The 21294-nt window shown below is 38.0% G+C and overlaps 1 protein-coding gene across 6 annotated transcripts in view; it reads left to right on the top strand.

Annotated features, from left to right (window-relative positions):
* Positions 1-21294, top strand: part of ST18 (ST18 C2H2C-type zinc finger transcription factor) — a 110430-nt gene that overhangs the window by 55485 nt on the left and 33651 nt on the right. For all 6 annotated transcript variants that reach the window (XM_030794932.1, XM_030794929.1, XM_030794934.1 and 3 more), the window contains 4 exons: positions 1021-1125; positions 3552-3745; positions 6021-6232; positions 15173-15418. In XM_030794932.1, the coding sequence (XP_030650792.1) occupies positions 1021-1125; positions 3552-3745; positions 6021-6232; positions 15173-15418 (757 nt within the window). The remainder of the gene's footprint in view (positions 1-1020; positions 1126-3551; positions 3746-6020; positions 6233-15172; positions 15419-21294) is intronic.

Genomic DNA, 21294 nt, shown 5'->3' with positions numbered 1-21294 from the left:
CATTTTAAAAAAATGTGGTAGAAACGTTCCACCAATAAAATGATGGGTTACCAATGTGTAATGAAAATTGCTGCATCACTATCCAATATGTGACACTTGAAATAGAGAAGAAATATTCTCAGCATGTGCATTGTCAAAAACAAAGGACCTCATCATTTCCTTTCTTAGAAATTTGTATGTTAGCAGCCAGTTATGATAATGAAAAAATATTATATTTGGAGTTGCTGGGGTTACCTATTCATATAATCATACAAATAGAATGTGCTGTCTTTTGCTCCAGAACCTCACCATTGCTGTTTTGACATTTCAAAGAGTTGCTTCTAGGTTATCCTGGATCCTGTCCAATAGACATTAAAAAGGTACCAACAGGGCTTCAATTGTTGTAACTATAAACCAGGTATAGGGTAGACATCACTTCACTGAAATTGCAAGTAGCATAAGACACACATATGTGCATTTACATGAAAATGTACTGTGTATCTATACATATTTGGGGTGAAAATGCTGATTGTTTGATATTCACATTTTATATTACAAGTCGATTATGTGGCGATGAGGTACTATTTGACTTATATGCACTATGCCAGCAAACTTCACATTCTGCACTTTGAATTTCAACTAAGATGAAAAACTGAGTTCCTAAAATTTTTCTAAAGATGCTAAGATAAGTCAAGGAGTTATCATGCTAACTTCTAGAGTTGGACACACTGCAATTGGAATGAGCACATTCACTTAGAATATTAAGAAGTTTCCAAATGCTTTAGTTATTTATCCCTTACATAATGTTTTTATGTTTAAAAATGAGTTGGTTACCTTTCACCTCTTTGATGGGGATGGGAGCAAGTGTTGACACTGTAGTTTGCAAAACCCTTTGGGATCTTTCAGTGTGTGCGTGGTGCTAAGTGAACTATTAATATGACTTAACATTTAGTGTGTGCCAAGTGTGCTGTGAGGCACATGCCAAAACAAATCATATTATCATTTTAACTAAAATCCTCCTGTGTTTCTTTTTTTAAACAGTCTTTCTGGTTGTCCAATTGCTGCAGCTGAAAAATTGGCAATGTCCCAGGATAAAAATCAGCTTGATTCTCCCCAAACTGGGCAGTGTCCTGACCAGGCCCACAGGTATGAACTCCCAACGATGTTCTTGGTGCTCTCTTCATCCAGGCTCCTGCACAGCGGGGCCTCTGGTCCTTCATGAGTCAGTTCCCTGTGGCTTGACCTCATCTGTCAGCCCCAGTAGACCTGTGTATGCAGCCCACCCCACTAGACCAGAGGCTGGTCTAGTTAATGACATCGTTGCTGAAATGAACTACTAAACTCTCCAGAAGTTTAACTTGAAAGTCATCTCTTTGCAAAGGTAACATAATAGGGGTGAATCTAAAAGAATTAATATACCATAGCCTACATTAATCAGAATTGTGGGTTACTAGGTATACCCACAAGTCAGATGAGCACCCCTTCATCACTGACTTCACCTTTCTGCCTGGAGAAAATGCCATCAGAAGTCACTCCTGCCTTTCCTAAATATGTGATGTTATATATTCATCCTTCAGTTCCACAAACACATATAATATATTTAAAACAAAAATTCATTCCATGATTGAGAGCTATTAATAAAATATCTCCTATTGGTCCTGGTAGCTCCCAGGCTCTTGATGATATCTAGAAATTTGGAAGATCTTGTATCTAAATACTAAAGTATATATGATGATATTTAATGTGAAGTTATGTTTATTGCCATAGAATCATTTTTGTAGGGAAAATGATTTCATGATTAAGCTAGATGATCAGATAACTATTGTTACTGAGTCACTGAAATATAAAACCAGTTATTAGACATTTCAACATTTTCAAGATACGGCTTCCCTTAATATTTTGCTTCTATAGGTTTGATGAAAAGAGTCAAAATCGGCATTTAAATCACATGTGTGAAGAACATATGTCAAGTGAAAATGATGAATTACTGAATAAGTAGCAATTAAAAATCTTAAAGTAAGATTCTTGGTTGGTATGACTGTACACTCTAGTTTCTCCCCAAGTAAGTTAGTTAGCAAATATAGAAAGAATATTGAATTTCATTTTGCTCATTTCTTAAAAGATTAATATTGTTTTAGATTAGAATATATATGCAGCTTTAAGGCTCTAAACCAAGTTATATAGGCAATAAGATCAACTAGTTGCTCAGATATTTTTATATAGCAGCTGAAAAGTTTTTGTAAAATCTAATCCAAAAAAAACTCATTGGAAATTTTGGCATTCTGAAGAGTTTGACAGTTTTGGTGGAAAAAAGAGAAAAATATATCTTTTAATATTGCTAAATTTTGAAAGGTATATTTGTTTATGTTCTCTTACCATTAGACCACAGCAGAAAATCATTTGTGTTTTATTTGACTGGAATCAGTGCTACACAAATATGATGCCCTTGTTTAATCCAAATACAACAATTCTAAAATATATAATTCACATTTAGCTTAGATTGTGATAAGTATGTAGAAAATGTGATAGATATTATAATACAGTAATTTTGATTCATATTGAATGATGGCAATTCAATCGATAAAATATTGAAGTGCCATTTAAAGTATTACTTAAATCAGCAAAAACATTCTGACTGAAGGCAGGGAAAAAAGGTGAAAAGCCCAGGAAGAAACTCCCAATTCAGGAATCAAATCTCTGGTGTCTGCACTGCCCCTCTTAGGCATCAGATTTCTGCCAGCTCTGCAGGACTGAGCAGAGCCTAGCATCACTTCTGAACGGAATATAATAACACTTGCTTGCTGGTCATAATTGTGACTATTCATTGCCAATCTAATGAACAATTCTAACAAGCAGAACGTGCACACTTTGTCAGTGCCTTAACCTGTATTTACTGATGGTAACATGCCTTTTTTTTTTTTTTTTTTTTTGAGATGGAGTCTTGCTCTGTCTCCCAGGCTGGAGTGCAGTGACATGATCTCAGCTCACTGCAACCTCTGCCTCCTGGGTTCAAGTGATTCTCCTGCCTCAGCCTCCTGAGTAGCTAGGATTACAGGTGTGTGCCACCACACCTGGCTAATTTTTGTATTTTTAGTAGAGACGGGGGTTTCAACATGTTGGCCAGGCTGGTCTCGAACTCCTGAGCTCAGATGATCAACCCACCTTGGCCTCCCAAAGGGCTGGGATTATAGGCATAAGCCACCGCACCCACCTGACATGGATTTCCTTTAAGAACTTTAAGAACTCAAAATGCTAATAAGCATCAAATATTTGCTCATGATATCTTCATAAGATGAATGGAGGATTGCATATTCTTAATTTGCTGATGGGAGGACTAGGACCCAGAGTACGCAGCATCATGTAGTGACGTAGAGCCCAGAGCATCTTTCCATCTCCCCGTATGGGTCCAGAGCACACTGCTCTGTCCTGCCGTGGCCCCGTCTCTCTTATTGTTCAGTGTCTCTGTGGATACCTTCAGGAGTGACGCATGTATCTACTGTAAATTCTGACACTAATGTGCTCACCAGTAGTTTCATTGTATTTCTTTTGAACTGCTTCGCCCCCCTCTCCAGGACAAGCTTGGTGAAGCAAATTGAATTCAATTTCCCGTCACAAGCCATCACCTCTCCCAGAGCCACAATGTCAAAAGAACAAGAGAAGTTTGGAAAAGTACCATTTGATTATGCCAGTTTTGATGCCCAAGTTTTTGGTAAACGCCCTCTCATACAAACAGTGCAAGGACAAAAAACACCACCATTTCCTGAATGTAAGCTTTGAGCTCTAATGCTCATTTCCCCAAAATGCTTCTTGTATATGGGTGTATGTGTGTATCGGGGGCCAGGGGGCTGTACTTAAATATATGATATACTAAATACAGCTGGCAGGAGAGAAAATATATTCGAGTGAAATACAATAAAGAAAACAATAATAAGTTGATCAATGTTATTGATTTTATACTGAAGTTACACATAATATAGTGAATGGTTAATGAATTAATTATTCTACAAATATGATGCTATTGTTGAATCTAAGTACAATAATTCTAAAGAAATATTTAACTCACAGTTAGCTGGAGTTTGGATTACTATATTGAAAAATGTAATGACTGTCGTAACGTGGTAATATTTATTTTTATTGAAATTATGGAAATCTAATAGGTAAAAGGTTGAAATGCTGTTTAAAATATTACTTAACTCAGCAAAAGCATTCAAACTAAAGGTGGAAGGGAAGTTGAGGAGTCTAAGAAACAATTCGAAAGTCAGGATTTTACTATAATAGAAAAAATTGTGTGGCTGTGGAAATCTTTACTCCCAAACTGAAGCATGAATATGGAAACACTTAAAATACATTAATATTCTTTAATGCTAACACATCCATATAGAAGACCATAACTCAAATATGGTATAATATATGAAACCTGGTGTTTTTTCTTCTTACACATTTCTCCAAGTTGTTGGGAGTCCTTAAACATTCTAATGAAAAGGTATGAAAGTAAATATTGGGAACCAATAGAGGTCATGATTTCTTCATTATGGTCACTTAACTTCCACAAAGGAAGGAGCTAAATAATGTGCACTTGAGTTCTCCTAGACAGTGAATTTTTTACAACGTTCTGCATAGCCATAGAATCCCTTTGAACTTACACCAGGCTACAGAAACTGAGTGCTCTTAAGAGCACAGAATGTTTACCTCATTGTGTGATGTTGATGAATTCTTTCAGACAACTAGAATTTCGTGTAAAACCCAGTAGTAAACAGACTTGAAAGGAATTTGCCTATCAGGGAGAGGTACATTACACTCTAAAAGATATTTTACCTAATCTTACCAAAAATAGGTTCCAACTAACATAAATAACCACTAACAACCTGTTAGATTTAGGGGAAAAGTTATACACACAGTTTTGTATCTATCTATCCATGCAATTTGGTATGTGCCTATACAGACATACAATTTTATTATTATATACACACAATATACATACATACGTATATGTTTAATTCCAGCGAAGCTAGTTAATAAGAGCATTCAATGTACTCATAGAGTATGGACATTGATTTTTAAAAGTGCAAAACATTCAGTGACATTTTCATATTCTTGTAATTGTAGAAATATAACATTTGCCAGTGTTTTAAGTTTTGTTTTATGAAAAGTAAGAATCAAATATTTAAAATAAAAAAATTTAATATAAAATAAAAAGCTAAATGCTTTTATATTAGCTCACATTAAATCTTGAGTGTTTCTCCTGTAACCTTGAGTGATGTTTACAAATACTCAAGAATGAAGAGAAATATGTTTAATTCTCTCAGTAATGCCTTGGTACCCACAACAGAAACATAAAATGGAAACTCAGCCTTAATAACTAAATTGCCTTTCTGTTCACCTTGAGAACATTTTCTTCCTGCCCTTTATTTATCTCTCTCTCCCTAAATATGCAAAATGCCAGCTCATTAAAGACTCCACCATCTATTTAGTTCTATCTAGTTGGATAAAGAACAACTTCTACTGGTTTAAGGACAAAACAAGCCTGCATATCAAATAATAAAAATACAATTCCATGTCTAAGTAGAAATTGTTATTGTGAAAACGAATATTGAAAGGACACATTTTTTTTTTTTTTTTTTTTTGCGCCACTGGAATCACTGGTCCTCACATATATGCAGTTTTCCAATGGGCATGCCTTAAACTCTCTGTAGTCCCTGGTAGGTTTTGCTAGTGTGTTTTTTTATCTACAATTTTTGCCACAAATGTTACCAGTGCACCTGCCCCATAACATTAGTTATGGAGTTTTTGTCATAAGAAGTGTAAATATAAAAATATTAAGAGAATAGGCATTCTCTCCCAGCAATTATGTCATTTGTTCTGTGAACCTCTGTGAAAACCGGTCTGGATAACCTTCATTTAATGTTCCCATGGATAATGGCACGTGTTTTAATTTATTCTTCACATATTTTAATGCAAGAAGTTATATCTTGAAAAAAACAAATCTATTTAATGACTAAAACCATGTACCTGCAATTGCTAATCAAATCTCTCTTCAACAGCAAAGCATTTTTCAAATCCAGTGAAATTTCCTAATCGACTGCCTAGTGCAGGCGCCCACACCCAGAGCCCTGGCCGTGCCAGCTCTTATAGCTACGGTCAATGTAGTGAAGACACCCACATAGCAGCAGCTGCTGCCATCCTGAACCTTTCCACCCGCTGCAGGGAAGCCACAGACATCCTCTCCAACAAGCCACAGAGTCTGCATGCCAAGGTAGGCCAGTCCAAGAGCCTGGAGGGTGGGCCAGCGACTGAACCGTGAGAATAAACTGCTTTTCATGTTCCTAACCACTTTCACTGCCACTCTGCTCCCCAGCCTCTGAAGCGATCCCCTCCCTGTCTCAGGAAGAGGCTCAGAGGAACGCAGGCAGGGATGAGCTTGGTGGGGTCAAAGAAGGATGAAAGTGTGCACATCCTGCTCTGTGGCTCCTCTTGAAGTTGGGGTACCAAAGTTTGGGGAGAAGTGAGTTACAGAAATGGGTTGGGGAGAATTTACACATTTCAAAGCTATTTCTGCTATGGGGAATTTGGCACGCAAGAAAAGAGGATTGCTATTAAAATAAGTCTCAACAATGGAAGCTTTTCAGTGTCTGCAAATCAAAGATGGTAAGAAATGTGTGATCAGACGGTGACTTGTAAAACATTTGCAAAATTGACCCATGAAATTTTGTCATTGCATATGTTACTATTGTGTAACATAAGATAGTCTAAGTTGCCACAGTATTCTCCAGAGACACATAGTAGAACCTGAATACATGAAATCAACAGGAGATGATTCAGGGAGGGTTGAGAACTCAGGGCATTCAAATACAAAATCACATGCTGTGAAGTTTTAAAAACACCACATTTCTGAAGCCCATGAAATTAATCACATTTCTCGAATACCCTCTCCTTTCCTTCCCAATTGACAATGAGAAGTAATTTGATGAAAACAAAAAAACAAAGATCCTTCATGCCCTTTGACAGCGAAGGGCTTCTGATGCCACAGTCACAGCGATCCACAGAGCTTGTAAAAGCGGCTCAGCCATTTGCCCCTGCTGTCAGCTGGAGCAGGAGCTCCTATTTACAGAAAGGGCTTCAGTTCAAAGAAATGATTTCCCTACCTAGATGGCTGAAGCCACTGAAATAAGTTGCCCAGACTTACTTGAGAATAAATGTTACCCTGCTTTATGTGGAAGATTTTCTGAGTTAAATGCTAACCCTGAAACCTGGGCACTTGAAGACCATGGCTCCTCTTTTCCCCTTTAAGTGTGCCGGTCCCCGGCATGGTCAGCTGCTGCCTGTGCTGTGCCAGGCCTTCAGGAGAGCAGGTAACACGGTGCCACCGAGCATTTGACAGAAGAATCAGAATTAGCTTCTGGACAAAGCTGAGCCAAGTAAACCCCAGGAAGAGTTGGTGGCCAAAAACCACTCAAAAACAATTTTTAAACAAATGAGGTTCTTAAACAAAGAGAAACACATCCTCTAAAAATAAAAAATATATGCATATGTACACCAGGCGATCCAAATTCAAAAGATTCCTAGTCACAAATTATTTACATAGGTGATTTAGGGAATTTTTAAATGCAACTTTGTTTTCAAATTCATTTTTTTAATCTGAATAAATTCCTCCTTTTAAAAGGTATATATTCAAATAGCCATCTACTTGGAGAAATACTAAAATCGCTTCCTTCTTAGTGCCTTATCATTTGGTTGTTCAGGCTGCCCTATGAGAATACAGGAACCAATATTATAATTATTGATGTTACTGAAATGACTACAGTAAGTGGTTCTAGAATGAATGCTGTCCATCTGTGCCTGTAGATGTGTTCCTATTCCTCAGAATCCTGCCTCTCACCTTTAGATTCTCCATCTTCTATGACAATGACACCAAGCAACATATCAAACAAAGATGACTAAAATTACAGGGCTTTTTCCCTTATCAATATGTGTTCTATTTTAAAAACATATTTTTGGTTAGAAAAGCAATTGCTAAATGGACACGTTTCAAAAAATCAAATAGTAGATTTTCAGTGTGTGTTCTTGGGCTCCTGGCGGGAGCGCTCCGTGCCAGACTGCTCCACGGAGCTCATCCTGCATGCCCAGGTGACAGGAGCTCGCCGCACGCCTCAGCCTTTCAGTGCCAACCAAGTCTTAACCGCAGAAGCCAAACAATTGATGTGGTGACGAGGGTGGAAGAGACAGAGAGCACACAGATTGACTTCCCAAAGGAGTTTGTTATGCTGGGAGTTCTAAAAACCGTTTTCCCATGAAAATTGTCTCCTTTGCATAGTAGTTGCTAAAATGGGATAAACATGGGGCCCTAGATTGTCACTTTGTGCAGAATCCTTCTGCCAGTGCATGCACACACACACACACACACACACGCACACGTGCACACATGTGCGTGCACACATTTGCACACAACTGTAACAATTTCTAGAATTATGTCCTGGTTGGACCTTATTTTCTCAATGTTGAAGAGAATCTCATTTATTCCTGAATTAACAAGATAATTATTTTAGCAAAAGTGAGAGAAAGCCAAGGTAATTCACCCTGAAACTGAGCCTCTGATGAAACCATGCCTGATGTCGGCCTTTTCTGTTGTCAGTGCTGCCTTTTACTTAATGTAGGATTAATCAGAGACAGACTTTGCCTCCACGTTGAATGCTGGCCTGATTATCTCTCCACTATTATTTGATTCTTCCACCACGGCAGGCTATTAGTACGCTTAGTTTTCATAGCTCAAATCCATAGATCTCTTGAGTTTCATGTGTAGAAATAAGTGTCTTGAAATGTACAGCTTCTCCTTACTCCAAACTTTCACAATGGAGCACTTTGGATATATTAGCAAGACATCCTGGTAGATGGACTCATAGCTGAACCAACCAAAGGTCTCTAAGTGCTGGACTGCCCCGGCCACAGGTTAGGGTCAATCATAGACTTTGCCCTTGAGGAATTTACCAACAAAGCAGGAGAAAAGAAGTGACCCCCTGGGAGCTGTCCCTGCCTTGCATGGCTCTGGGTAGAGAGCTAAGCTTGAAGAGGTGATCTTCCTTTCATCCAGGGCAGGCATGGTGGCTTTGCAGGGAATTTGACCAGAACTTGGGTGAGGGCTGATTTCTCAATTCCCCTCTGCTTGCATCCAGTTCTTTCCTTTACACAATGAGCATTTCTCATTTGCATAAGGCACCCCATAGGAGTATGAATTACAGATCTTACTGTCACCCATGGGCACAGACTTTTTGACATCAAGCCAAAGAACACTAACTTTGAAATTGCCTTCATGCCCATATATTGGGGGCTAATACATATTAACTGTCTGTATGCAATCTTACAACGGACTCCAAGCTTAATGGGCAATCTGAATTGGTGCTTTGTAAAATTGCAAATGATCTTATAGAAGATCATAGGAGCAGAGGTTGTTTTCAGAGGGGCAAAAAAACTTTGATTTCCTACACACTCTAAAAATATAATGAAGGGTGATATGGACATTCCAAAATGTTATCCTCCTTGGCAAGTCTCTTGGCCCCCAAAACTGGAAGATGCCACTGATCCATCCCTTCCCAACACAGAAGGCTCACGCTGCTGTTCACATGGTCATCCATTCACTCAACCAGCATCCCTCAAGTGCAGGCTCCCATCACACCCCAGTCTGAAAGCACCAGTGCTTGTGACATTGCCAATCACTGCCCAAACCAGAGCCCATTATGTCCCAGAGGCAGAAGATTTTCAAAGGAATTATTTATTTGTTAAAATACAATCCAGCATATATACAACATATTTGTACCACCAATATTGCCTACATATGTTTAAAGTATCTCTTTGAGAAATTAAATCAAGGGAAAACAATTACCACTATCAATGCTTAGTGGATGACATAATGGTTAAAGGTAAATTTGTCTGAAGTATTAGCTTTATTTATTTTATTTAATTTTTTTTTTTTTTGAGACAGAGTCTCACTCTGTCGCCCAGGCTGGAGTGCATTGGTGTTATCTTCACTCACTGCAACCTCTACTTCCTGGGTTCAAGCAATTCTCCTGCCTCAGCCTCCCGAGCAGCTGGGACTACCGGCGTGCACCACCACACCTGGCTAATTTTTGTATTTTTAGTAGAGACAGGGTTTCACCATGTTGGCCAGGCTGGTCTTGAACTCCTGACCTCAGGTGATCCGCCTGTCTCGGCCTTCCAAAGTGCTGGGATTACAGGCATGAGCCACAATATCAGCTTTATTTTGGTTCTAAAACTTTTTTTTCTTTTTTTTTTTTTTTGAGAGGATCTGCTCTGTCACCTAGGCTGGAGTGCAGTGGTGTGATCATAGCTCGTTGCAGCCTTCAACTCCTGGGCTCAAGTGAGATTCTCCTGCCTCAGCCTCCCAAAATTCTAGGATTACAGGCATGAACCACCGTACCCGGCCTGATTCTAGAACTTGGTTGTAAGATGCATATAATGTCCTTCATTTTAATTTGGAATTAATATGATTTGGAAGACACAAAGGAGCCACAGCTCCAAAGAGCTCCCCTTTGGTCTTGCTACGGGGCCACAGGTGGGTCTGCTGGGCCTCCTGAGCATCTTCCTCCAGTACAGGCCCCAGGCAGATGCACTCCCGTTTTCTTCCTTCCTCCCACCCTGATCACCAGAGGTAGGAACAGGCCTTGCAGTCTATCTTTATCCTCATCTCTGCTGCTTGCCAGGCATTCTGTTGTTTGTTTTGGTGTTTTCCCCACCTGTTTAGACAAAATGGCATATGCAGAGTGTGCCTTAAAAGAAAACAAAAAATTGACACTTGCTTGAAGTGTTTAAAGTTCAAAGTCTGTTTTGTGCTTGAACAAGGCCTAGAAATAACATGATGTGGCACCGCTATTCTTGCTGCCTGGTATCAGGAAGTCTGGTGGCCCTCTGGGCGGTGAGAACCCTCATGCCACCTTTTCTGGTAACTTTAAGAGCAGGGCAGATTTGCCACACATTCTGAGTGAAATGTTATGAGGGTCTTGCGTCAGGGATCACAAGGCACTGGTTGATACAGGTGCAAGGAAACTGGCTATTTAATAATTGGCTTTTTAGCTCTGTGCACAGTAGCCTAAGAACATGTCTCTTTTCGTATTCAAAAACCTAGTCCAATCCCCTGAATCTAAAGTAGAAGTTGAAAAAACAAACTCAGTCAAATGATTATGATTATCAGCTGTCATTTATGGAAGACGTATTATGTGCCAGGTATTGTAAGTAAGCATGTGGCTCACATTAATCCCTTTTAATCCCTCTAGAATTTCTGTAAAGCAGATATTATTATCCCATTTTGCAGATGAAGAAACAGTAGTACAGAGATACTAAATTACTTTCTCCGAGTGGCACAACTGTAATTGTTGGAACAGAAATTTGAACTCATGCCTGTCTAACTTCTCTTCTTAAGATCTTAGAGTAGCTAAGCTGCTGGCCAACCAGCGTGGACCACGATTCCAAGTCCCAAAGATCTTGGGGAAGCTGTTTTAAATTTCACTTAAATTTTACACCTTACATTAGTTATTTCTCCTCTGATAATTTCTCCTCTATTTATATTGGGTATATTTCACAAATTTATAATCGAAACAGCTTTAATACTTACTGTTTAGTAAGAGTAAGATATTTTCATTTCATATTTAATACTTACTGTTTAGTAAGAGTAAGATATTTTCATTTCATCTGTTTACTGTTAATACCCTGCCTACTTTGAAAACAAATTTAAGATAGCTTTCAAAACAAAAAACCTTGAAGCAAGAATAAAAAACATCAGCTGCTAGATGAAAGCCAGGGGCTAATTATGGCAGAAACCTAATCAGAAGGACACTTAGTTTTGCACTTCCTCTCAGCCAAGTCAACAGGGAAAAGATGGCAGGTGACCCATCCTGTATTCATAAGACAGCTTGCCAAGTCAGGAAAACAGTGCTTTCTTGTTTTATCAATGTTTGGAAAATTAATAATTTTCACAAGATAACATTTAAATTAAAATGCCAATTTTATTTTCACTTCATCACAAACTTTGAATGTGTGACCACTTAAAATTGCTAAAACAATATAATGTTGTCATTTGCCTGAAAAATAATAGAAGAAAATAGCCACAAGCCTACCTTCTACATACAAGGACCTAAAATCGCTTTTGTGTTTTCCTTTTTGTTCTTTTTCAGAAAACACATTTCTCTCTTTTTTCCCTAGTTGTAAACATAGTAGGAATGCCACATTGTTCTCTGCTGTCACTAATACAAGTATTTTCCATGTAGAAACAGTGTTCATAATTATCACTTTCCTGACCACATAATGTGCCATTAAATAGGGGTAGTATATTTTCGTTAAGTATTTCTCTGTTGGTGGCCATCTAGGTCACTTCTTATTTTATAGTAAAGGTAAGGATTACAATGAGTAATTAGTTCAACCTTCAGTTTAATTATAATTTACATTAAATTTATAAAATTACCTTCATTAAAAATCCATACGCATAGAAAATAAGTTTATTGAAGGCAGAAACAACCTATTTTCCAATTTTATTTTCCCCAGAATATAGTGTCTTAAAAATATGAAGTGCTTTCTCAATAACTTAATGAATAAATAAAATGTGGGTAGCATCAGTAGCTCAAAAGTGGCTGAAATCCATGGCCTGGGATGTCCCCTCTAAGTCAGAAAGAACAGGAATACTAGTAATTCTATACCTAGCCCCAAGAGAACTTTAAATTTAAATACTTAAACTAAAGATCCAGAATAGCACTTGAAGAAATCAGAATATTAGAAGTTTGAGGGGGTGGTGGATGCATATCTGCCACAACTCCCCCAGCCCCTCCGTCCTTTTTGTGCTGCCATTTGGAGTTTCAAGCACAGAGAGAAGTGATGCACATTGATACTGCTCTGAATAAAAGCCCATGCTGTAAACGTGTGATCGCCCATCTATGGGCAGAAAGGGACCCTTCTCTGGTACTGCATGTAATTGTTGAAGGCATCTGTGCGCTCACTTAAAGCCCATCTGTACCCTACTCCCCAGTGAGCCGCCCGCTCTCTCCCAGTGAAGTCAGGTGCTCAGAGCAGCAGGCTGGGCGCAGGATGTAGGAAAGCGCCTCTTTTAAACATTAGGAGTAATTGACTCGAAATGTATAATCGCAACAACTCCTAGAATCTATCATTGTCTTCATGGACTATTTAGAATTTTTGCCTGTAAAAATTAAAATATATATTAGTCTTGCCTTGGAAGAGTTGATATTTTTCAGAGAAATTGAATCTGCACTATTTATGGGTTTTGCACTATAAAACTCTGCAGCCCAGTCACATGGCTTCTTTTTCCTAAGCCATCTGTCACAGAGGTCTGGAATTTTATGTGAATGTTGGTTGTGCAGTCTTAACCCAAGTTTTTTTTTATTTTTTTATGAAAAATGTCAGCAACTACAATATTTAGCATTTTACTTTACGTTGGCCATTAAACTTGATTACTATAGCTCTGTTTCATTGCTATTTACATATCAGCTACGAAGCCAAAAATTGTTTTGATGTGCTCCTGGCAGAATACATTGTGAGATCATGGAGAGAGAGCACACGTGGCACTGATATGGTTAATATCTTGGATTTTTGTAACTAAGGTTTATTAATACTGGTATAAAAATGTATTTGATATTATACAGATGGCATAAGATGTTGTGGTTACTAAGTTATTATCCCGGATAAGCTGTACTGCCAAATTCGGGGCTTAAAACTATCACGAGAGATTAAACTATTTACTAAAAAGGGACAGAAAGATACGGCCAAAGCATCTTAGTACAACATATTAGAAGTGTATTTACCTCCCACAAATATAGTAAAGCATATCTATCTCGTAGGCTGAGAGATTGAAAATACAAACTTTGCAGGTAAAATAAGCAAATAAAAGAAAGGCTTTTATTTTCTAAGTCAGGCACAAGCAGCAAGCCCAGCTGATGCAGCCCAGTGGCGCCTGTTTGGGGGTTGGGAGTGGGGGTTGTTTAAAGGGAAGAGTTAAAACAAATCCCCTGGGAAGTAGCTCGTTACCACAAGAGTTAAGGATCTTGCTAAATATTCAAAGAAAAGTGGCCAGCCAAGAGAAAAAAAGAGAGTAGCCAAATTGTCAAGAAGTTAATTTTAAATTGATGGATGATGGCAAAAATACCAGAAAGGTGCTATTCGACCCATTTAGAAAAATGACAGGCACCTTCCTCCTACCTTCTGAAAATGACTGCACAGTAATGTTCACAATTCATGACACCACATGAGCCATCCCAGTGTGCGAATCTTGTAGAACATACAAGGTACGTGAGCAGTTTGCTGGAGCTTGAACCAAATACAGAATGGGGTACTGTTCCTCCCGACACAGAAAAAACAAAACCGAGAAATAACACATGGCAAAAGGTAGAAGGTATCTCAAGAAGAAATACTGTGCGGTGGATTTAGTTTTAAGTCTCACACTAAATGTGGAGAAAATAAGCTGTTATATAGTATTCTTAAGTTTGCTCTATGGGGCTTCAACCTCAGTCAGGCTGTCAGCTGCTACCCAAAGCACCCCCCGACCACCACCAGGGTGAAGCATGGTTTGCACTGTCTGCCTCCCTCTCCCTGCCCCCCACAATTTAGCAAAGCGTTTCCGGCTCACGTAGCCTAGGGTAAAATGTTGCTTTTATATTAGTTTAATATTCCAATAAAAATTATCTTCCAGTGGGTTATTTTTGCATATTTCTCATGTGAGATTAATATTATGATTTGAAGGGTTGGAAAGTTCTACATGCCTTTTGATAAACACAAATGTGAATGCTTTAAATGATGAATTGAGAGTGATAATTCTGTAAACTAGAAAAGAAGATTTAAAGCTAAATTTGTAAATGTGTGTGTGTGTATATATATGTGTGTATACGTATATACACACACACACATTTTCATAAAACCATTTTAGCCAATATATTTAGTATTTGGAGCATCTTATTTACATTAAGCTTACTTTGTTTAAACCCAGAAACACAAAGCTCGCTAATGGGGCTGTTCTTAAAGTCTGCCTAAGAATTGAACATTACCCAACGCAAATCAGAAAGCTAGATTTAAAAGCAGATATACTTACATAAAAGCTTACATTTAAAATGATCCCTTAAAAGCCCCACATGGCTAGGCTGTAACTGCAAACTGCTTAAATGTTTTTCTGTTTCCTGTTGTATACCAGGGAGCCGAAATAGAAGTGGATGAAAATGGCACATTGGACTTAAGCATGAAAAAAAATCGAATCCTGGACAAGTCTGCACCCCTAACTTCCTCTAACACTTCTATTCCAACTCCTTCCTCTTCCCCATTCAAAACAAGCAGCATTCTGGTCAACGCAGCATTCTATCAGGCTCTTTGTGACCGAGAGGGCTGGGACACTCCTATCAACTATAGCAAAACTCACGGGAAGACAGAGGAGGAGAAAGAGGTATTGTTTCCATATGTCAATCAATAAGTCGAAGACAGCATGATTGCAGGGTATCACTAGCTTTTCCCTCCTAAATTATATTTCACATTCCTGTTCAGATAATACATAATTCTGTACGTTGTTTTAGATTTTGATAAAGTGATGATTTTTAATGTCAGAGGAAATTCATTAACAAATCCAACTTTTATTATCACTTGCCTAAAATAATGTCACTATAGTAAATTTTATTCCTATTAAGGCTGAAATTTTGTGCCCTGCACAAGAGATTGTATTATCTATCCCTTCATATAGCAGCTATAAGGGGCAATGTAGTGCTCAACATTGAAATGCCAGCTTACTAATTCTTTCTGAACCAGAGGGTTGAAGATGAAATCAAATCAGGGTCAAGTAAGAATCTTTGAGTCATGTCAAATTTCTTTCCATGGTTTTGTGAAGGAACTGTGTTAGCATACCTATGTATAGACTCATTGTTTAAGGCATTGGATTGAAATGTTGGATGTCTAAATTGAATTAATCTTGAAGTCAAGGATACCTATTTGTGTATTTGATTATCTTGGAGGTGGTTTTGGCCCTGAAAGCCAGAGGGTGCGACAGTGCAGGAATTCATCTAACCTTCGCCTTATGGCTTGAGCCACCTGACTAGGCCTGATTAGCCATGGACTACTCAGTGTCATTCAAAAGAACTGATAGCCAGAACCCTCAATTGTTTAGACTCTATGTAATTGCAGATGTGAACTTAATTATTACAGTAAGGAATCCTATTTTGCTATTTGTCAGGGCAGTTGTTGATGGGCTTGCCAGTTGATATGTGTAAAGAACTGAAATAGCCATTCTCTGCAGCAGTGTGCAACGCCTTTTATAGCTTTTTGAAGTTTAGAGACTTTGGGTGGTGAGATCTAATTTGATTTTTGCACATGCTTAACATCTCAAAGTATAAGTCAACATACACAGTTTTGATCACAAGATTGGGCTGTTTTTCTTTCCCCCTTCCCTTCCCTTCCCTTCCCGTCGCTTCCCTCCCCTCCCCTTCCCTCCCCTCCCCTCCCCTTCCCTTCCCTCCCCTCCCCTTCCCTCCCCTTCCCTCCCCTCCCCTCCCCTCCCCTCCTTCCCCCTCTCCCTTCCTTCCTTCCTTTCTTTCTTCCTTCTTTCCTTCAGCACGGTTTTGCCAACATCTCCAAGTCCAGTCAGTGACATGGGACCTGGAGATACAGCAATGAATAGGACACACTTCCACCATGCATGTGTGTCACAGTCACGCATGTGCTCAGAAGACTGACCTATAGCCAAATACACTGATAAACAGAGTAGCACGCACAGGCACACAACGTGGAGAGGGAGGAATGGCTAACTGCATCAAGTGGCTGGGTGTGGACCCTTGGGAGACACCCTCAGCATCTGAGGCAGCCTGTGTGTCTCCAGCACTCAAGCCATCACATGGAAGGATGAGGGGATTGACACACTGCAGGTTTTGTTTAGATTCTGTCATACTGGCCTTAGTCATTTTATTCTGCTTGGCTTTTCAAAATTCACCCAAAGCATCCAAGGACAGCCTTAACCAATCTATCATAGTACTATTTTAGAAGAATCATTTATTAAAATAATACATATTTGATGATAACGAATGTGAAACTGATGCCCGCAAAGTATAAGAAGATCATTTGCCTCAAATGATGACCACAAACTGGCAAGTGTTCATCTTTCCCCCGACCACTGTGCCCACTGCCATCTCAGGCTTGTGCCAAAAAACAGAGGTTACACCTAATTCTGTCTATGTGTATCATCTAAAAGTCTGTCAGTGTTCACATCCCTCGAGTGTCCTGCACATCTTGTCTGAAATGGAAGTAAGCAGCAAGCCAGGAAGTGGGCAGGTTAAGAGGCACAATTGTGATGAGATCAAAATGGTTGATGCAGTCCTACTACATATGAGTTAGCTTTGGGTAAGGGAATGTGCTTCAATTCACATGACTGCTTAATCTCCAGCCAGGCCACTGCTGCTCAGATCATGGCACATTGCATCTACAGCCCTAAAGAGAAACCTGACCGTTGGCCCAGTGGGTGTGGATGTGGGTTCAGTAGAAGTCCTTATGTTACAGGAAGGACAGTGTCTCATGAATTAAGTATAACTGCTTCATGCAGGTTCAAAATCCCAACATGTTCTCATTTCTGGGAGTATCTCAATGCCATATGCAGAGTGGCACTTGGGCTTTCTGCACTCATCCTTGTGATTATGGCGAATGTATTCACCAGAAAGTGTCAGGCATAAGCCTCCAATCCTGAGTAGTAACAAAACACATTTGCTTCAAGTAAGTTCTCATCTTCATCTAGGGTGTCTTGCGTTGTTTGATACTGATTATACTTTTGTGCCCTCAGCAACGATGTCAACATTGCACTCTTCATATTCTCAGAAACCCGTTCCTATCACTTCCTTAGCCACAGTTCTTATCACCCAGAAAGCCAGAAAATGAGATTTCATAAGAAATATTTTGTTACTTTTTAATCTTGTTTTTTGTTTAATTTCAAAAAATCATCTGGATTCATCTTGGTAGCTTTATAGATTCAACTTGAGTATGTTTTTATCTCATGCATATATATCTGGGACAGTGTTTCATTTCCCAGCAAATTCACACACACAAAATGGGATTCTTCAGAGTGGATTGATGGTCTTTACAGAATAGCTTACTTACTCCAGGTCTGACAACACAGGCTTGGACTGCTACAATTTTCAACCTAAGTATTGTGACATCTGGAATTTAGAAGCTATGTGGGAATTCAGTGTCACTAAGAGTATCGAAGAGGACTTTGGAGATGCTAAGTGAGCTCATGGACTCAATGTGCTTGCCCTAGGTTTCAGCTGACAGAATATTTGTTTAAGCTAAATGCTTGTTGTCCCAGCTATCTGAACAGGGTGATTCATTGGTTGGGGAAGCTAAGGTTGGTGGAGACACACACATAAAAGTACTTCTGAATCACTCTAACTCCTAATCTGGTTTCTCACTCTTGTTCTCTGTTCCCTCATCTGTGCCAAGGTAATCTACTAACAGTATTTTTCACATCCTGTTCTGGATCTTGAAAATGAAAAATGTAATGTTTGGTAGGTATTATTTTGAAAAATTAGATTGTATTAAATGCGCTCATTGACAAGCTATCAGAGGGATACCACGTACAATAAAATAAAGATAAGGAACCTTTATACACAATGTCTCATTATCCCAACAATCTTGAAAAGCAGGATTATTATCAAATTTTTTAGAGGAGAAATGTGAGGGGGGTAAAGTTTTGCTCCTGGTCATATGAAATTAAGTAATAGGCCTGCAATTCCCTACAACAAAGAAAAAAAAGAGAAGAAGGTAAATGAGGAAAAGGTAAATGAGGAAAAAGGTAAATGAGGAAAAGGAAAAAAGGAAAAAGAAGAGGGTAAAAGGAAAACAAGGAAAAGAAAAAAAAATCACCAAAAACTGGAGACTGCTTAGGGGATATTGAGAAAAATTTAATAGGAAAGAAAAAAGAGAAGAATGAAGAAATGGCAGGTGGCAAGGTGTGTTGGTGGCAACAGTTGTCTAAAGTGTTTCTGCGGGTGCAGGAGTGGAGCTCCTGTGATCCAGGCAAGTCCACACAATGTGACCACAAAAAACAGTTCCGGAACTGATCCTTTCTTGTCACTTTCCAGTGAGCTTCCCTGGAATAGCTATGTGTGTTCCAGACAATCTATTGTTCACATTTGGAGACTGGAATGTGGTATGTCCCTGCTCCCACCCACATCTTTCCCTTTGCCACTTCCCTCTCCCCCCACCACATAAGACACATATACAACCAGAAATTGAGTGATTATTTCTAATTCATTGTTATCTAGTTCATATGCACAACAGTTGCTTAATTTTGGTGGTAATTTTCAGAAAATATTGTCTGTCTCTCTCTCAGTGAAATAGCCTGTCCAGATGCCCCCTAAAAAAAATTCCTGGATCTGGAAAAAACTCAAAATATCTCGAAAGGAAAATGTTGAGAAATAACCAGGGCTGTCAGTTTCATTCAACTGTCAGTTCTCCAAAGATTTCAGGGCTTAAAATGTTAAGAGTGCCAGATGCTATTATCTGTTATTCATATTACCATTATGTCCTGGTCTTTACTGAAATCAATATAAACTTCCATCTGTACATTAAAGGAATTTCATTCCATGCATGTACACTCTAAACACACATATATATACCACATCCTCTTTTACACAACCACAAAATAAAATTATTATTTTCAAAATTATACGTTAAATCTTGGAAAAAGATTTTTACAAATGCTATTGATTTACACTGGCTGCTGTTTAGGAATTCATTTGATATAAAATGCCTCCATAACAAAACTAATTATTTTAGTGACAGCCACCTGGATTTTAATACTTATACTCTCTGCAGGTTTCTAAGGGTAGAATGTTGAGCAAAGAAAAGGGGAAAAGACAATTATTTCATAAAACGATTGTATGTATATGAGTCTATGTGTTAAAGTTACGAAATATTTAAAAGGCCGTATGCAATAAAATTATCCTGTTGAAACATTATCACATATTACTATACCAAAATAAATAATATATATCCTGCAAGCTTTATGTTTATATTATTTAGTAAAATAACTTAAACTTTCTTAATGGATTATTTCTTTCAAAATTCCCCATTCTCTTGCCTTCCATAATTATAGATTCAGCCCTAAAACAACAGCTAGAAACTTGTAATAATCTGTAAATATATGTCTTCTTAGAAAGACTTTGTTCATAACTTTACCATAAATAATAAAATGGCTCTTTTTGCTTTATGCCATTTTCATTAAAAAAAAAATCGGCATCTAAACAGAAAAACAAAAGCTGTTCCACATTGAGACAATAACGGATTTAGCATTTGTATCTACTTTCAAAAAGCCAAGACATTTCTAAATTGTAGTGGAAAATATACTCAGGCCAAATCCAGATAGGACTAAATAAAGGAGATGGTGGAATTATCAGGTTTAAGGCCTTAAAATTTGGAATTTTTTCATTTTAGCCATTTACAGCATAAAACTTTAAAAGGTAAGTGTTAATCATCTATTTTGCTGTGAATCCCATGGAGGCAGCATTAAACTAGCACCTCTCTTTGCATCCTAGTGTGGAATTATTATCAAGCATACATTTCTCTTTATTTTTAAATCCCCTCTTTTTATCGGCTTCTATTTTCAAACATTTACCAGTAAAACAAAATGAAACACTTAACACCATCAATAATACGGATAAATTGTACTAAATCAGGTTTCATTAATGTAATCTGAAGACAATGTCACTTGAGACAGTGTACCAATGTATTTACTACAGTATGCTCTTGTGTAAAATAATTGATCGAATTGTTAGCCAAGTAATTAGTGAAAAAAATTACATTTGCCTTGATGACTGAGATCAGCATTTAGAATTTTTCTTTGGCTGGGAGAATCCAGGAATTTTGTTTTTTTCTCATTGCTTTTGAATATAGACTCAGAATTACTAAAATTATATTTTGCTATAGTATTTTTATATTCATTTAATTTAAAAAAATTATTTTGAACTATTCAAAATAGTTTACTTACCTTAAATATATCAGTACTTTTGAGATTTAGAAGACAGTTTTTTATATTAGTTCATCTGATTTTAATATTAAATCCAGAAAGTATTATATTTACTGGATACAAGATTAATGATGAAAGTAAGCTAATTATGTGATTGAGAAAAACCATCATTTGTTATCTGTGAAACAATACATCACTTGGTAAATAAATTGTTTGAAAGGATTAGTGAGTCTTCCTTATGAAATCAAGGTCAGTATTAAACTTAAGAGAAGAGCATGAAAATTAGGAATATCCACCAAGAAATTCCATCCAGGAAGGAAAGT

Source organism: Nomascus leucogenys, chromosome 16 (genome assembly GCF_006542625.1).
Source record: "Nomascus leucogenys isolate Asia chromosome 16, Asia_NLE_v1, whole genome shotgun sequence".
Taxonomy (NCBI): Eukaryota; Metazoa; Chordata; class Mammalia; order Primates; family Hylobatidae; genus Nomascus; species Nomascus leucogenys.
The sequence above is the reverse complement of the archived record's forward strand: the minus strand, read 5'-3'. Positions and strand labels throughout refer to the sequence as shown.